We start from the raw sequence: 12,807 nt of genomic DNA, 5'->3' as shown, positions 1-12,807 counted from the left end.
TTCCTAGGAAATGGTGAGAGGTTCAGTGGCCAAGAAGTTGGTGTCAGCCCATCTGCCTGTCTATGGGAAATGTAGAGCATTCTGCCCCAAGTCTGAATGTTCTTCTGCTGAGAAGCTAGAGGTATTTCCTGGCAGGAGCAGGCATGGACACTGCCATCTCACAGCTTACACGTACCCAGCTGTTTTTAGGGAACAATTAATCATCCTCTTCTCCCCTTCTCCCTTTGAGAGCACTCAATGCCATTGCTAACAATCAGCTAATATGCAGTGTGATTGATTCCCTTTTGGAGGAACTCAAATGAGTTTCTCCCACCACACCAATAACATCAGTCTTGATGTGAGATGACTGACAGCCTGAAGGAACACAACTGCAAGCCGTAAGCAGGCAGTCCTTTCAGTGAGAGTACTTCAAATAAGATAACCACGTTATTAATGTCTCTTCCAAGAACTGACTTATAAAACCCCAATCGATTACTATAGTGTCAGTGATACTATAAATATAACAACCAGATGGTCTCTTACCCTGGTCAAGGGCTGCCAGGTACCATGAAGGACAGGTAGCAAACAAAGAATTAAAATACAAAATCTACACTATCCGTGACCACAATCCTTTCCTTTATTAATAACCAAAATCAATCACTGATGTCTTCTCGTAAAGCCACTCCCCATTTTAAAACTCTTATCTATTTCCTGGGCCAGGATATTTCACAGGGTGCCTTTAACTCAAAGGCAGAGAGACAAAAGCTGGATGTCCCACCTGAGAGAGTGCACTGGATCCTGGATGCCTGCTCTTTGCTGTCATGTGTGAACCCAGCAGCTCAGCACTGCTGGTCTGTCCCAAGAACAGGATTAAAAACATTGCAGAGCCTTCAGCCTGACATCTCCAGACCTTTCAGCGTTTCAATATACTTCCTTAATAATATTGGTTTAATACAATTTTTATGTGTGCTATTTATACTGTCTGAATTTCTAAGGGTTCATTTCCTATAAAGAACACAGGAATTAAAACTCTTCAGTACTGGTGTTAGGCATGAAGGATGTGCCAGCCCAGGCTGTGGTCCCTGCAGGTAGGTCTTCTGTGGGGAGGATACTTTGTTTATGCTTTCCCTGTCTTTAATTATTGCAGTTGTTTTCCAAGGGAAAAAATATATCCTTGCTGAGCAGTGAGCAGATATAAACAAACATCTTTGTCCTAATGGAATCCCAAAGTGTGATGTGTTTTGCTTAAAGACAAAAGTTCATTAAGGAAGAAAATAATTTGTTTTTCAGAGTATCCTTGTGGTAAAGATAGGGGGCAAAGCTTGGAAAGGATTTCCCTGAGGTTATTCCTGCATGAGAGGCTCTTAACTTACTTCTGGGTTAAATACGCTTGTAGGCCTTGCTCAGCAGAGAACATACGTGGCCATGCACCTCTGGGAGAAACACCAGGGCCAAAAATCTTTAGAGTTCTCAAGGATGTGAGGACAAGGAGGAAAATGCTGCTTAACCCAAGAAGTAGCAGGAGTTCTCTTGTGCATTGACCAGAACTACAGGCAGCTGTGACGGAAGGGGGAGTGTCTTGTTGTCTCCCAGTACCTCTGAGTTTGCTTGTTGGAACCCAGGGCACTAGTGAAGTAATTCTCCTAAGGAAAGTGTAGGGACTGCAATTGCATCTGTCTCATGCTTCAGAAATGCAGAAAGGTCCTTTGCCTTATCCTCTGGTCAAAAAAATCAGCCATAGCCAGGGAGCAACCTAATGGAATCAAGATCTGTCTTGATAGAGAAGACTTGTATGAAGAATTTGTGAAGGTCTGAGTTAAAGTTTTGGCATTTTAATGCCTCAATGACTGAAACAGTGTTTTCAGTGCAGTAACAACCTGAAAACTGATAGATTAATTTCCACCTGTTTTCTCCAGTCTGTTCTTAATAGTCAAGCCTGATATTTTCTCCAAGCCTAATCATGCTTTAAAGCAGTTTCTGAAGAGCAGTGTGTAGATGGAGGGTGTATTCTACAAAGAACATCATTATAGGTGTATTCTACAAAGAACAGCCTTTCTTCTAAAGTTTGTGTTTTCAGCCTCATTCAGAAGAGAGTCTCTGTCTCATTCCAGTTTTTGAACAGGAGTCCTTGTACACTGAACTAAGCAGCTGTCTAGTTACACATTCATAATTTCTCATTCATACTTCTGATTCCTCTTAACTTGCATGTGAAAACTGTCTCTCAGAGCCTAGCCCGAGTCCTATTGCGTCATAGTGTACTGCCTGACAGGCAGGGCAATCTGATTGAAATCTCATAGCAAAGGCAGGAGCTTTTTGTCTGTGTTCTCCAAAGATACACGCAGTGGGATATATGAAATGTCAAGAATAATTAGACAAAACTATACGAGCTCCTAGCAACACAAATGTGCTGTGTAAAATTAAGCATTTGCCATAAAGATTTAAACATTGTTTGAAAGCTGCACGTTAAAAGTAACCTGAGTAATTTTTAAGTACTGTTTCCAAGATATTTATAAAGACATGGATATAAAAAAGCAGAATAGAAAACTGTGAAATACTGACATGCCTGTGCTGATGTAGGCTGCTCCATTTATCCTTTCCAAAGATGATATATAGAATTGATCCCTCTCCTACAGCAATTAAAGTGAAAAGGCAGATTTCCTGCACTCTTCATCTGCTGAAGCCTGTTTAACAAGTAGACAAAGAACTGGCTTCCAGTATCAATAATTCACAGAGACTGCAGAAGTGTTTGTTGCAAGGGACCTCTGGAGGTCTAACATCCCACTTGCAGCAAGATCTCCAGAGTCAAAGGAGAAATAAACCTTACACCTGCAGGAAATACAGACAAAAATGTCCTTTAGAAATGGGAAATAAATGAATGCATAGAAAAAGGGGAAGAAAGGAGAGACAAAAGAGGAAAAAGAAATAATTTTTAAATTAGATGTGCTAATATTAGAAGTGTAGGATTTTTGCCAAAACCTTTTCTTTTTTCTAGGTTCACTAACAGATGTGTTTTTATCTTCTAGGGAAATGATAAGCAGGAGGAAACCTGGAAGCTTTCCACTGCCCTGCTGAACATGGGAATATAAAAACTTTTTAACCCATAGTATCTCTGTCCCTCTTCCAAATGGGCAACTTCTGAAGTTGGAACTACCTGCTACCCAAAGCAGCCACTTCTCCCTTCACTGTTTATCCTGGAGGGGAAAATGAATTTCACAAACTGTACCACTGAAGCCAGTGTGGCTGCAAAGCCAAAAACTGTAACTGAGAAGATGATTGTTACCCTGACCTTGGCCACAATCACAACCCTGACTATGCTGCTGAACTCTGCTGTCATCGCAGCAATCTCCACAACCAAGAAGCTCCACCAGCCTGCAAATTATTTAATATGCTCACTCGCTGTGACAGACCTCCTTGTTGCTGTCCTTGTCATGCCCTTGAGTATCACTTACATAATGATAGATAAGTGGACTTTGGGATACTTCATCTGTGAGATCTGGTTGAGCGTCGACATGACCTGTTGCACGTGTTCAATTCTCCACCTATGTGTTATTGCTCTGGACAGGTACTGGGCAATCACTGACGCCATCGAATATGCCAGGAAAAGAACAGCAAAAAGGGCTGGGTTGATGATAGTCACCGTGTGGACTATCTCCATTTTCATATCAATGCCCCCTTTGTTTTGGAGAAACCACCACAGCGTCAGTATCCCCAGTGAGTGTCGCATTCAGCACGACCATGTCATCTACACTATTTATTCCACATTTGGGGCGTTTTACATACCCTTGACTTTGATCCTGATCCTCTACTACAGAATCTACCATGCTGCAAAGAGTCTCTACCAGAAGCGGGGCTCGAGCCGCCATCTCAGCAACAGGAGCACCGACAGCCAAAATTCCTTTGCCAGCTGCAAGCTCACGCAGACGTTCTGTGTCTCGGACTTCTCCACCTCTGACCCCACTACAGAGTTTGATAAAATTAATGCATCCGTGAGGATCCCTCCTTTTGAGAATGACTTGGACCTAGTTGGCGACCGGCAGCAGATTTCCACCACACGGGAGAGAAAGGCTGCTCGCATCTTGGGACTGATTTTAGGGGCTTTCATTTTGTCCTGGTTACCCTTTTTCATCAAGGAGCTGCTTGTGGGCCTCCACCTTTGCATTGTCTCTCCAGAAGTAGCAGACTTCTTGACCTGGCTGGGATATGTCAACTCCCTCATCAACCCTTTGCTGTACACGAGCTTTAATGAAGATTTCAAGCTGGCCTTCAGAAAACTCATCAGGTGTCGAGAACATACTTAAAAGTACTGGGAGATGATGATGATGGCATGACTCCTGGCCTTAAGAACGAGCAAAATAATTTGACCATTGTCATTTCCCTTGACAAAGGGGATTTTGATGTTTGCCTCTTTGCTTAACTCTTTAACTCTCTTCAGCCAGTAATTTGTTCTGCTGCTTTTTTTTTTACCTTTGGTGTTATTCATGATAAAGATTTGAAATAAACTTATTCTACAAAGGAACAGATTTTTTTTTAGCAATGAAACAAACAATAAATAACAACAAAAATATATTAGTTATTCACATTTAAGGCATTTTGTGTAATCAATGACTCAAGAAGGAAACAACAATATTCACATTTCTTTTATACTTTTTTCATTTAAGAATTGAATGTCTAACTTAATATGCACTGTAGTAATATGAAGGCTTGTAAGCTGAATCCCAGAAATTCGTGTTCAAAAATTAATAAACTTCATGGTCATGACAACTAAACAGAAATTCTTTACTGTGGCATTTGGAGAAAACTGTAACTGTTTTTTAGAAGGAAAATAACCACCATTACAGCATAATAAACAATTCTATTCTTATCCCCACAGAAATACACTATCGAAATAGAAAGTGAAGTTCATTTCATTCCTTCCTAAAACAGATCTCAATTTGTACTCCAAAGTAATCCTTTAAGTGACCCTTTTTTTTTTGCTCTGTTTCCTGATTTATGTTAAGAGTATTGGACAAAAACTGTGCAGTTTATTTGGTGACTGAGAGAACACAGCAGGCAAGTGTTACACTTGTAAGATCAGCTGCACACCTGAATGGTCACCTGTTTAATACCGCTGTTTAATACCACATTCCTTCAGGGCTCAGGCTGTGTGCGTCCATCAGCTGTGAGGTGGCATCATCCAGTTTTTCCCCACTTCCCCTGAACCTTTCAGTGCACAACCCCACGGATCACTGACCTTTCCCCACAGATTCAGGCAGCTGCACATTCTCTCATTGGGTCAGTAAAGTGCAGTGTTCAGAAATATCATCTCAAAAAAAAACAAAAAAGACAAATTACTTTGTTTGAACAGTAGCAGCAGAAAAGAAAAGAAATAAGGAAAAGAACTTCTTAAAATAGCACACTTCATCTTTCAATTTGCAACGGCATGCTTGTCACTTAACCTATGATCAAACCCTCTAGCAGGATTTCTTGCTCCGGCTGTTCTCCAAGGAGCCTCTTCTCTCATCCAGACACAGTCCTTCATACTCTTTCTTCTGTGTTTACGGAAGCTAAAATGCCGTGGCTCAAACAGGTTGGAAATCAGGCTGGGAAGAAGCAAAATCAAAGCTAAGAATCTGGCACTGCCCATTAAGTAACTCCTAAATACTACTTAAATATTATTTATCTTGCAACACAATTTTCTTTCCTGTCCTTTTTTTTTTTTTTTTTCCTGGACAAATTCTTTTTGAATTAAACCAACACGCCATATAGAATATAGCACATATATCACCCTGACATGCAGTAACAGTGAGCTACAGCATGGCAGCTCTAAATCCATCAGAACAGATATTAGAAGTAGCAAGAGTGTTGTAACAGCACCAGAAGCCAGCTATGGAAGATGTTTTGAAAATTTACAACACAGCAATCATTTTTCCTATCAAGAGTCCAGGAATTGTTAGTAACATGAGTAATAAACTCTGGATGGAGCTGTTTGGTTGCAAAGATGCAGTTCTGCAAGCTGAGCATAAATTAAATCTGAGGGTGATAAAAGCACGACCTACTGCTTACCTACATTCAGCGGGACTCTGCTTCAAGGACTACAGGTTTACCATACCTGGATTTAGGAGGCTTATTTAGGATGCTGCCCTTCTGAAGCCGCTTCCATCTGACTTTGGTTCCCTGTTAGCTTTAATATCTAAAAAGAGGGGAAAACAATCATCTCAGGCCAGAGATCCACTATGGTTTTTCATTTTCAGAGTTTGATGGAGATGGAAACTGTCCACTGAAGGTGGGGAGCCTGCCTGTTCGTAAAACTCTCAAAGCAGCCTCACAGAGTATATATGCTATTAGGGAAAGAATGACCAAAGGTCCAAAATGATGACCGTGATCTCCCAGTAACTGCTGCTGATAGGGAGAAATGCTTCTGAGAGAGGCATGAAAACTGTAAAACAGAGGAGCTGTATCATCTCCATTTCTACTTAAATCCCTCTGGTATCTGATCTCCGCTGTTATCCCTCAGGCTACCAATCAGTGTCAGGTTAAAGACTGTTTAATATGTAGAGGTAATGATGGCTAATTTTTGTGCTTCCTTCTTTAAATAAAGACTCAGCATTCACTGCCAGCTGACTACTGCTTTTGTAATTAAATCATTAGTTAAACGCAGAGCTATGTTTTCTAACAAATGTCACTAGACTGATGAAGATGTCTTTTATGTTTTCTCCATAAACAAAGCCAAGAACAGCTTAAAGGACTCTTGACTTACAACAATTTAACTTGATCAGAAATTACCTGTCATCTGATGGAAATAAAAACCTTTGCTAGTCTGGCACCATTGTTTGACAATCTCATTATTTTTTTCACGTTAAGAATTTGTGGATTTTATGAAAGGTTTGGACATTTTCCAAGCTTAGACTTCTTTTCCATGGAAACCTCCCATTTATCCTTGTCCTGGGCTAAGCCACACTATGACCTGCAACTCAAGCTCTTCCCAGCAAGTTCCTAATGAAACATCCAAGACCTTCACCCAACATCCATATTCCTTAACCACTCTGAAATATCTTTTCTCTCCAAAGTCTTATTTTCCCTAAAGATCCCCATGCTCCTTTCCTAGCTTTCTTCCTATCATCTCCCTCTAAAGGCCTCTTCCAAAGCCCATCCCCATTTTCAACACATGCTTCATATACCTGCCTGTATAACCCCTCTTCTCTTCATTCCTACATACTTATTTCCTCTTTTTTTACACCCCCAACTCCCTATCCCTCCACTAATTTTCTGACATTCTTTAATCCCCAATTTAATAATTTACCTTTTTCTTGCTGGAGCAAGGCCCTATATTCTGCTTCCATCTAGCTCTGTGCTGCTATCAGGATTCTCATGTCTCATATGACATTCTCATATTCAAACCTGCAGCTTTTTACTGTCTCTTCCATGTGCTTCACATCTCTCGGGCATATTCTCTGTATGTAAGCAGCCAGTTCTTTGAAGCAAGTTCATGTATCCCTAGTCCCATTGAGCCTCTTTGAAGATGGGGGTTCTCCACTACAATGATGCATGATACACTGAGCTGCTCGAAGCACGTGAGGTTGGTGTCGTTGATCTTCCTGTATGCAGATGGATGACGGAATTGAACTCTCTAAAATAATTTAAAACAAAGCTTTATTTGTCACAAGATGCTAAAAGAACAAAGGAATCTTTTCTAATGACTCTTCGTGCTTCTACATTCTCAACTCCAGTCATCAAAAGGTAAATGGAACTGAAGCATTGGGAGGAAAAGCAGGAAAAGCACAAGTGGAGAGATTGTTCTTGTGCCTTGTATCCTCTCATTAACCACTGCAAATATCAGTGACAGACTGTTCGATGTTCATCTTTTACACATCCAAATGATTTGTATGAGGAATTATCTTAAATTGCTCTGTTGTTTAAGTGGACATAGATATTGTGATATCTTTTATTGATGCAGCCAATATATTACAAGTTGTATTTCATAAGTGTCCCTTGCAACAAGCATATTACCTTTGTAATTGCTATCTGTTTACTCTTCAGGCCAAAAAGAATAAAATTTTATAAAATGATATGAGTTTGGATAAATACCAGCTTTATCAGCTGTAAAAATACTCTCTATCATGTTCTATTTTGTACTACATTCATAATATTGCCAGAATGTCTCCCTTGTTCCTCTACCACTGCCAGGAGATTTTTACTTTTTCATGATTACATGTAGATGGTTTTATACATATTGCCTTCAATTTGATGAAATTATTTCTTTTCACCCAGTCTAAGCCAACCACTTGCTACTTTGGAATTAAAATAAACTAGAAATTATAGCCTGCCGTGCCTGTCAGCTCTGGAGAACAACTTACAACATTCCTCATGGTTTAGCATGGCCCTGCCCAAGCATACAGTCTTTGCATTACAGATCCCTCCTCAGTGTGCTGGGGAAGAACACCACTTATTTCTACGAACATTGAATCAGCCCTTAAATGTAAACTTTCAGTGCTGCTCCTGTAAGTAGAAGAAGCAAACATGAGTAACCTGTGGGGGAAAAAAAATACGCTAACAAATGTTACGAGCCTCTGCTTAAAAGAAAGAAGATTTATCATTTTTTCCTTTTTAATCACTTTGATTTCCTCTTCATCTTATCATTCAAGAGCTGTGTGGATGTGGCACTGAGAGGCATGGTTTGCGGGCATGGTGGGGATGAGCAGACAATTGGACTATGCAATCTTGGAGGTCTTTTCCAACCTTAATGAGTCTATGATTCTATGACCCCCTTGCCATTCCTTTTCCCCATATTCCTTGTCTCCCTCTCCTGCCTTCCCACTACAGCCTTTCTCTGCACCACAATGGCATCAAGTAACTTGCAGCAAGCAGCATGGCCACCTTGGGCTGTGCTAACACATAACATCACCATGATCTAAGCTTTAGGAATTCAGGCTGCAGACACTGTTCCATGGTACTGCTCTGCACAACCTCTGCTCCCATTTCATTGCAGTTTCACTACAAATCAGCTATCCAACATGCATCAGGATTCTTTCAAATGAAGGATACTAAATAATACACTATGGTGGCTTCCCATGCTCCATGATTTTTAAGGTCTCTTTTTAATTACTCACTCACTACACCTCTCCCATGGGGCTTCTATCTATAGAAACTACTGCCATGACCAGCATAGCCCCCAGCTGCCATAAGCACTGTTGGAAATGCTCTCCTCCTCTCTCTGCATTTTACCTTTTTCCAATTGCTTGCACTCTTAAAATACATTAGCATATAGATCAGCTCTCTGAAGTTTTCATGGATTAATTTCCTGCATGACAAATTCTCACCCTCATTTCTGTCTGGTGCAAGGTCCCACATCACTGGGGTACTCGAATCTCCTGAAGTACTATGACTGCAGTACTCATTTCACACACCACATGAGTGCAGATGAACATGTTTCTGTGAGGTGAGGAACAAAGCATTGTCTCCTTCCAAGTACACCTTATAAAAGATACGTTTTGTCAATTAAGAAATGAAACATAACTTCTGGGAAGAGGGAGGACAGTATTCATAGTCCTCTGTAAACTTCTGTTCTGAACACAATCTGAAATAACTTAATTTCTACTAATTTTAAAGGAATACTAGGAATACAAACTTGAAACCACAGGTGTGTGCCTGAATTACCAGCAACAAACAGAGTGACTTTCCAGTGGATTTCACAAACAATATATCTAAAGCCTTTCACAACAACCTCTTCAGGGGAACAGGAGGTTGCACACAAATGACTTCCACTTCTGTGACACCACCAGAAATAATCTTAGTCGTTTGCAGGAGGCACAGGCTGATGAGCTGCTAGAGCACTGCGATAAGCCCCGACAAACTTATCTAATAGACATACAGCCAGGTTAACACCTCCAGCTTGAGAGTTTTTAAACTGGAGAATCAGACAACTAAAATCAAATGTATTGATATCTCCTACACCTCTACTTCCATTTATACATGTTCCAATGCAACTTCTCATTCTTTCACTGCTAAATCTTTATTTAAGAAATAAAAGGAATCTTTTTAAACATGGAATAACAAGAAAACATTATATCCCTTATCTTAGCCGTTTCATCAGAACTTTTACATATTATAACGGGATGTTCATTCTGAAGCAGGCAGAAAGAAAAAAAAAAACTTAGTGCAAATAGGTCACAGAAGTTAATCCAAGACTGCAGAATTAATGATGGTTGTCTTGGTCCAGTGCTTGCACATTCACATGAGTTGCATATCATAGTTCTTCTCTTTTTTTTCATCAGCAATTTCACTCCTTGCTAAAGAAAAGAATATCCGCATTTTTAATAGAGGTTAGTAAGAGGCTTTACTCCTTCTCCAGCCAGAGAAACAAACAAGTAACAGGCAACAGCCTCCAGTGGAAGAAAGCTGAGAAGCAGAAGAAGCCCAGTCAGTGATGCCACATGAGATAGCTCCTGGGGGCACGGAGAGCACTGAGCAGCTCCTGATGGCTTTCCCAGCTAACTCACACTCTTCCTTCCATGTCACTGTTCATTCCTCTTCCTCTTTGGAAAACCAGTTACTACTGGTAGATTCTGATGAAGTCAGCAGTCACCCCAAGTCAATGGCCATGATCAGGAGCACACAAAGTCTCAAGGTTCACTGGGCCAGCCATATTCTTTTCAGAAATTACATCCATTTATGTACTGAATAAGCAGCCTGTAGGGTATCCTGTAATGGGAATTGTTTTCACCTTTAAGAAGTTGGATCAGCTGGTTGTGTTTCACTTTTATATATTATATGCCCATTAAATGATTGATTCAAAGATGCACGAATCAGTGGTAGATCTGGTACTATCTTTAAAGACCTTCGAATCAGTCTCTTGACAAACAAAATATAGAGCCACTTCTGAAGGTTGACATAAAATATGACTCAAAATCTGCCTTTCAGAGTTACAAAAACCAACTTTGCCATTGTGCCAGTTATGTTACAAGAGAGATTTTCTTGATTCTGTCTCTGTTTCCTCCTTCCACACATTCCCTCATTCTATCGTACTACTTTATTGTGAATAATTTCCTTTAGATTTAATGATTTGGTTTGACTTCAACAGAAGCATACTGGTTATGATGTATGTTTCTTGAGCTGCTAAATAAGAGCTACAGCAAGAGTGAGTAGCAGGCTGAAGCACCAGCCTAGCTAGAACGTAACCAGAATGAAGGTTGATTAGCCCTCTTGATTTGCTCCCTATGTGTTTTCATTGTATTTCTCATCAATTCTGTATATCTGCAAGAGCATTCTGCATATGTGGTACTCTGAGATCAACGCTTTGGCATTGAAATGACAGGAAAAAAGCTAGGCAAGCTAAGGAAGTGACAGGTTAAATGCATTACGCTTCTACTAATATATGTGCTCCATTAGGGACAGAACTACTATCATCAGCATGAAAACTACCGGCTGCTGTCATCTGAGCTGAAAGGCATACTTTTCCCATAACTGAGTTTTGCCTCCTCTCCAGGCCAGCAGCTGGAAACAGACAAGATTTCACGCTCCACACAGACCCCTGGGCACAGGAGGCAGAGTTGGCTGCCCAGCCCCAGACCTGATGTTGGACTGTCTCTGAGCAGACATGCTATGCACTATCATAGCACTTGTAAGGAAAGCTCCTTGAGCACTGACAGCTTGAGTCTCCTAGTTGACAAATACTGTCTTCTTCAGCACAGGAGCACTTACATTGCCTTACACTGATGAATTGTCTCTGTGCCTTAGCTTTGCTCAGTTACTTTATGCTGAACATTTTCCAGTCATTTTCTGGCTTTTTACTAACTTCATACATACTTTGTTTTCACTGCTCATCCAGTGCATTAAGCTCGCAGTTCCCTAAGTAGGTCTTTTCATCTTTCTTGGTCACCCACAGTTTCACAACCCGTTTTTACCAGTCTACCAATTTATATGCAGTGATTGACAAGTGAGCATCTTAACTAGTCATATCAAATGTTTCCATAGTTATAAGACCTCTCACTGGCTCTAAAGCAGCCTTGCCACTTCTTTCTCTAATTCTTTCCAAAATAATTGCTACATTATGCTTCGTATGAAGCTCATTTTCTTGCAAAAAAAATGCAGTACTTGGTCTTGTAGGTTACAGAACTTTCAATGATCCAAAGCTTTTTGGTGCCAGGTGCACAAACACGTTGTTTTCTAGGCCAAAAGAAGATTATTTCATGTAATTTCTTGCTTAAAAAGAAGGGGGAAAAGAGATCCACTGCTCTTTGCCAGCAGATGCTAAATGAATTGAAATCCCAAATGCTCATGGGGTTACATTATATACCCTGCCTGATGAGACCAAGACTGGGAGCACAAGAGGAATTATCAAGGGGAGCATGGAGTGCAGATAGATTGGATGAGGTCTGGCTGCAGATGAAGACACCCAAATTTCAGTGTGCACTGGGAAGTTTCTGTGCATGTGTGTTGGGTATGTCAGCTCCCATCACTGCCAGGAGAGAGCTGTCCGACTCAGCCTTTTGGAGTCAAAGGTTGTGATTCATTTTGCCTTGAAAGAGATACCTGCACTCAGACATGACAGAAGCTTCACAGATCTGCTCCTTTCCAAGGCAACAGTGAGACACTGCAGGGTAACTCAAGTGTTTATTACACGCTACCTGCTCTAGATTCTCACTGGCACCATCAATATCTTGGGCCCCTGCCTTGCCTATGGTTGACTGCATGTACAGTCTTAAACTGAAATACTGCCATCCAGGAATGAGATTTTAGTTTCACCTTTTAAAAATATTCTTAAAAAAATAATAATAATCACACTCTGTGTGGACAATCCATCTTCTAGAGACAGTGTTCTTCATTTTCCCACTATGCACTTGTTTTGGTCTT

General features: G+C 40.6%; 1 protein-coding gene and 1 long non-coding RNA gene across 4 annotated transcripts in view; one reads left to right on the top strand and one right to left on the bottom strand.

Moving 5' to 3' along the window:
• The window catches only part of HTR1E (5-hydroxytryptamine receptor 1E), a 28,211-nt gene extending 21,430 nt beyond the window's left edge, over positions 1-6,781 (top strand). For all 3 annotated transcript variants that reach the window (XM_032443742.1, XM_015858969.2, XM_032443741.1), the window contains exon 3: positions 3,003-6,781. In XM_032443742.1, coding sequence (XP_032299633.1) covers positions 3,183-4,277 — 1,095 coding nt within the window. In that variant the 5' untranslated portion in view covers positions 3,003-3,182 and the 3' untranslated portion in view covers positions 4,278-6,781. The remainder of the gene's footprint in view (positions 1-3,002) is intronic.
• LOC116653192 lies at positions 4,942-7,702 on the bottom strand. Its single transcript, XR_004306666.1, has 3 exons — positions 7,259-7,702; positions 6,068-6,148; positions 4,942-5,558 (listed from the first exon to the last, which is right to left on the bottom strand). It is a non-coding gene; the product is annotated as an uncharacterized LOC116653192 (long non-coding RNA).
• Positions 7,703-12,807: the final 5,105 nt, after the last annotated feature.

This window comes from Coturnix japonica, chromosome 3 (assembly GCF_001577835.2).
Source record: "Coturnix japonica isolate 7356 chromosome 3, Coturnix japonica 2.1, whole genome shotgun sequence".
NCBI lineage: Eukaryota > Metazoa > Chordata > Aves > Galliformes > Phasianidae > Coturnix > Coturnix japonica.
This window is presented reverse-complemented; position numbering and strand designations above follow the sequence as displayed.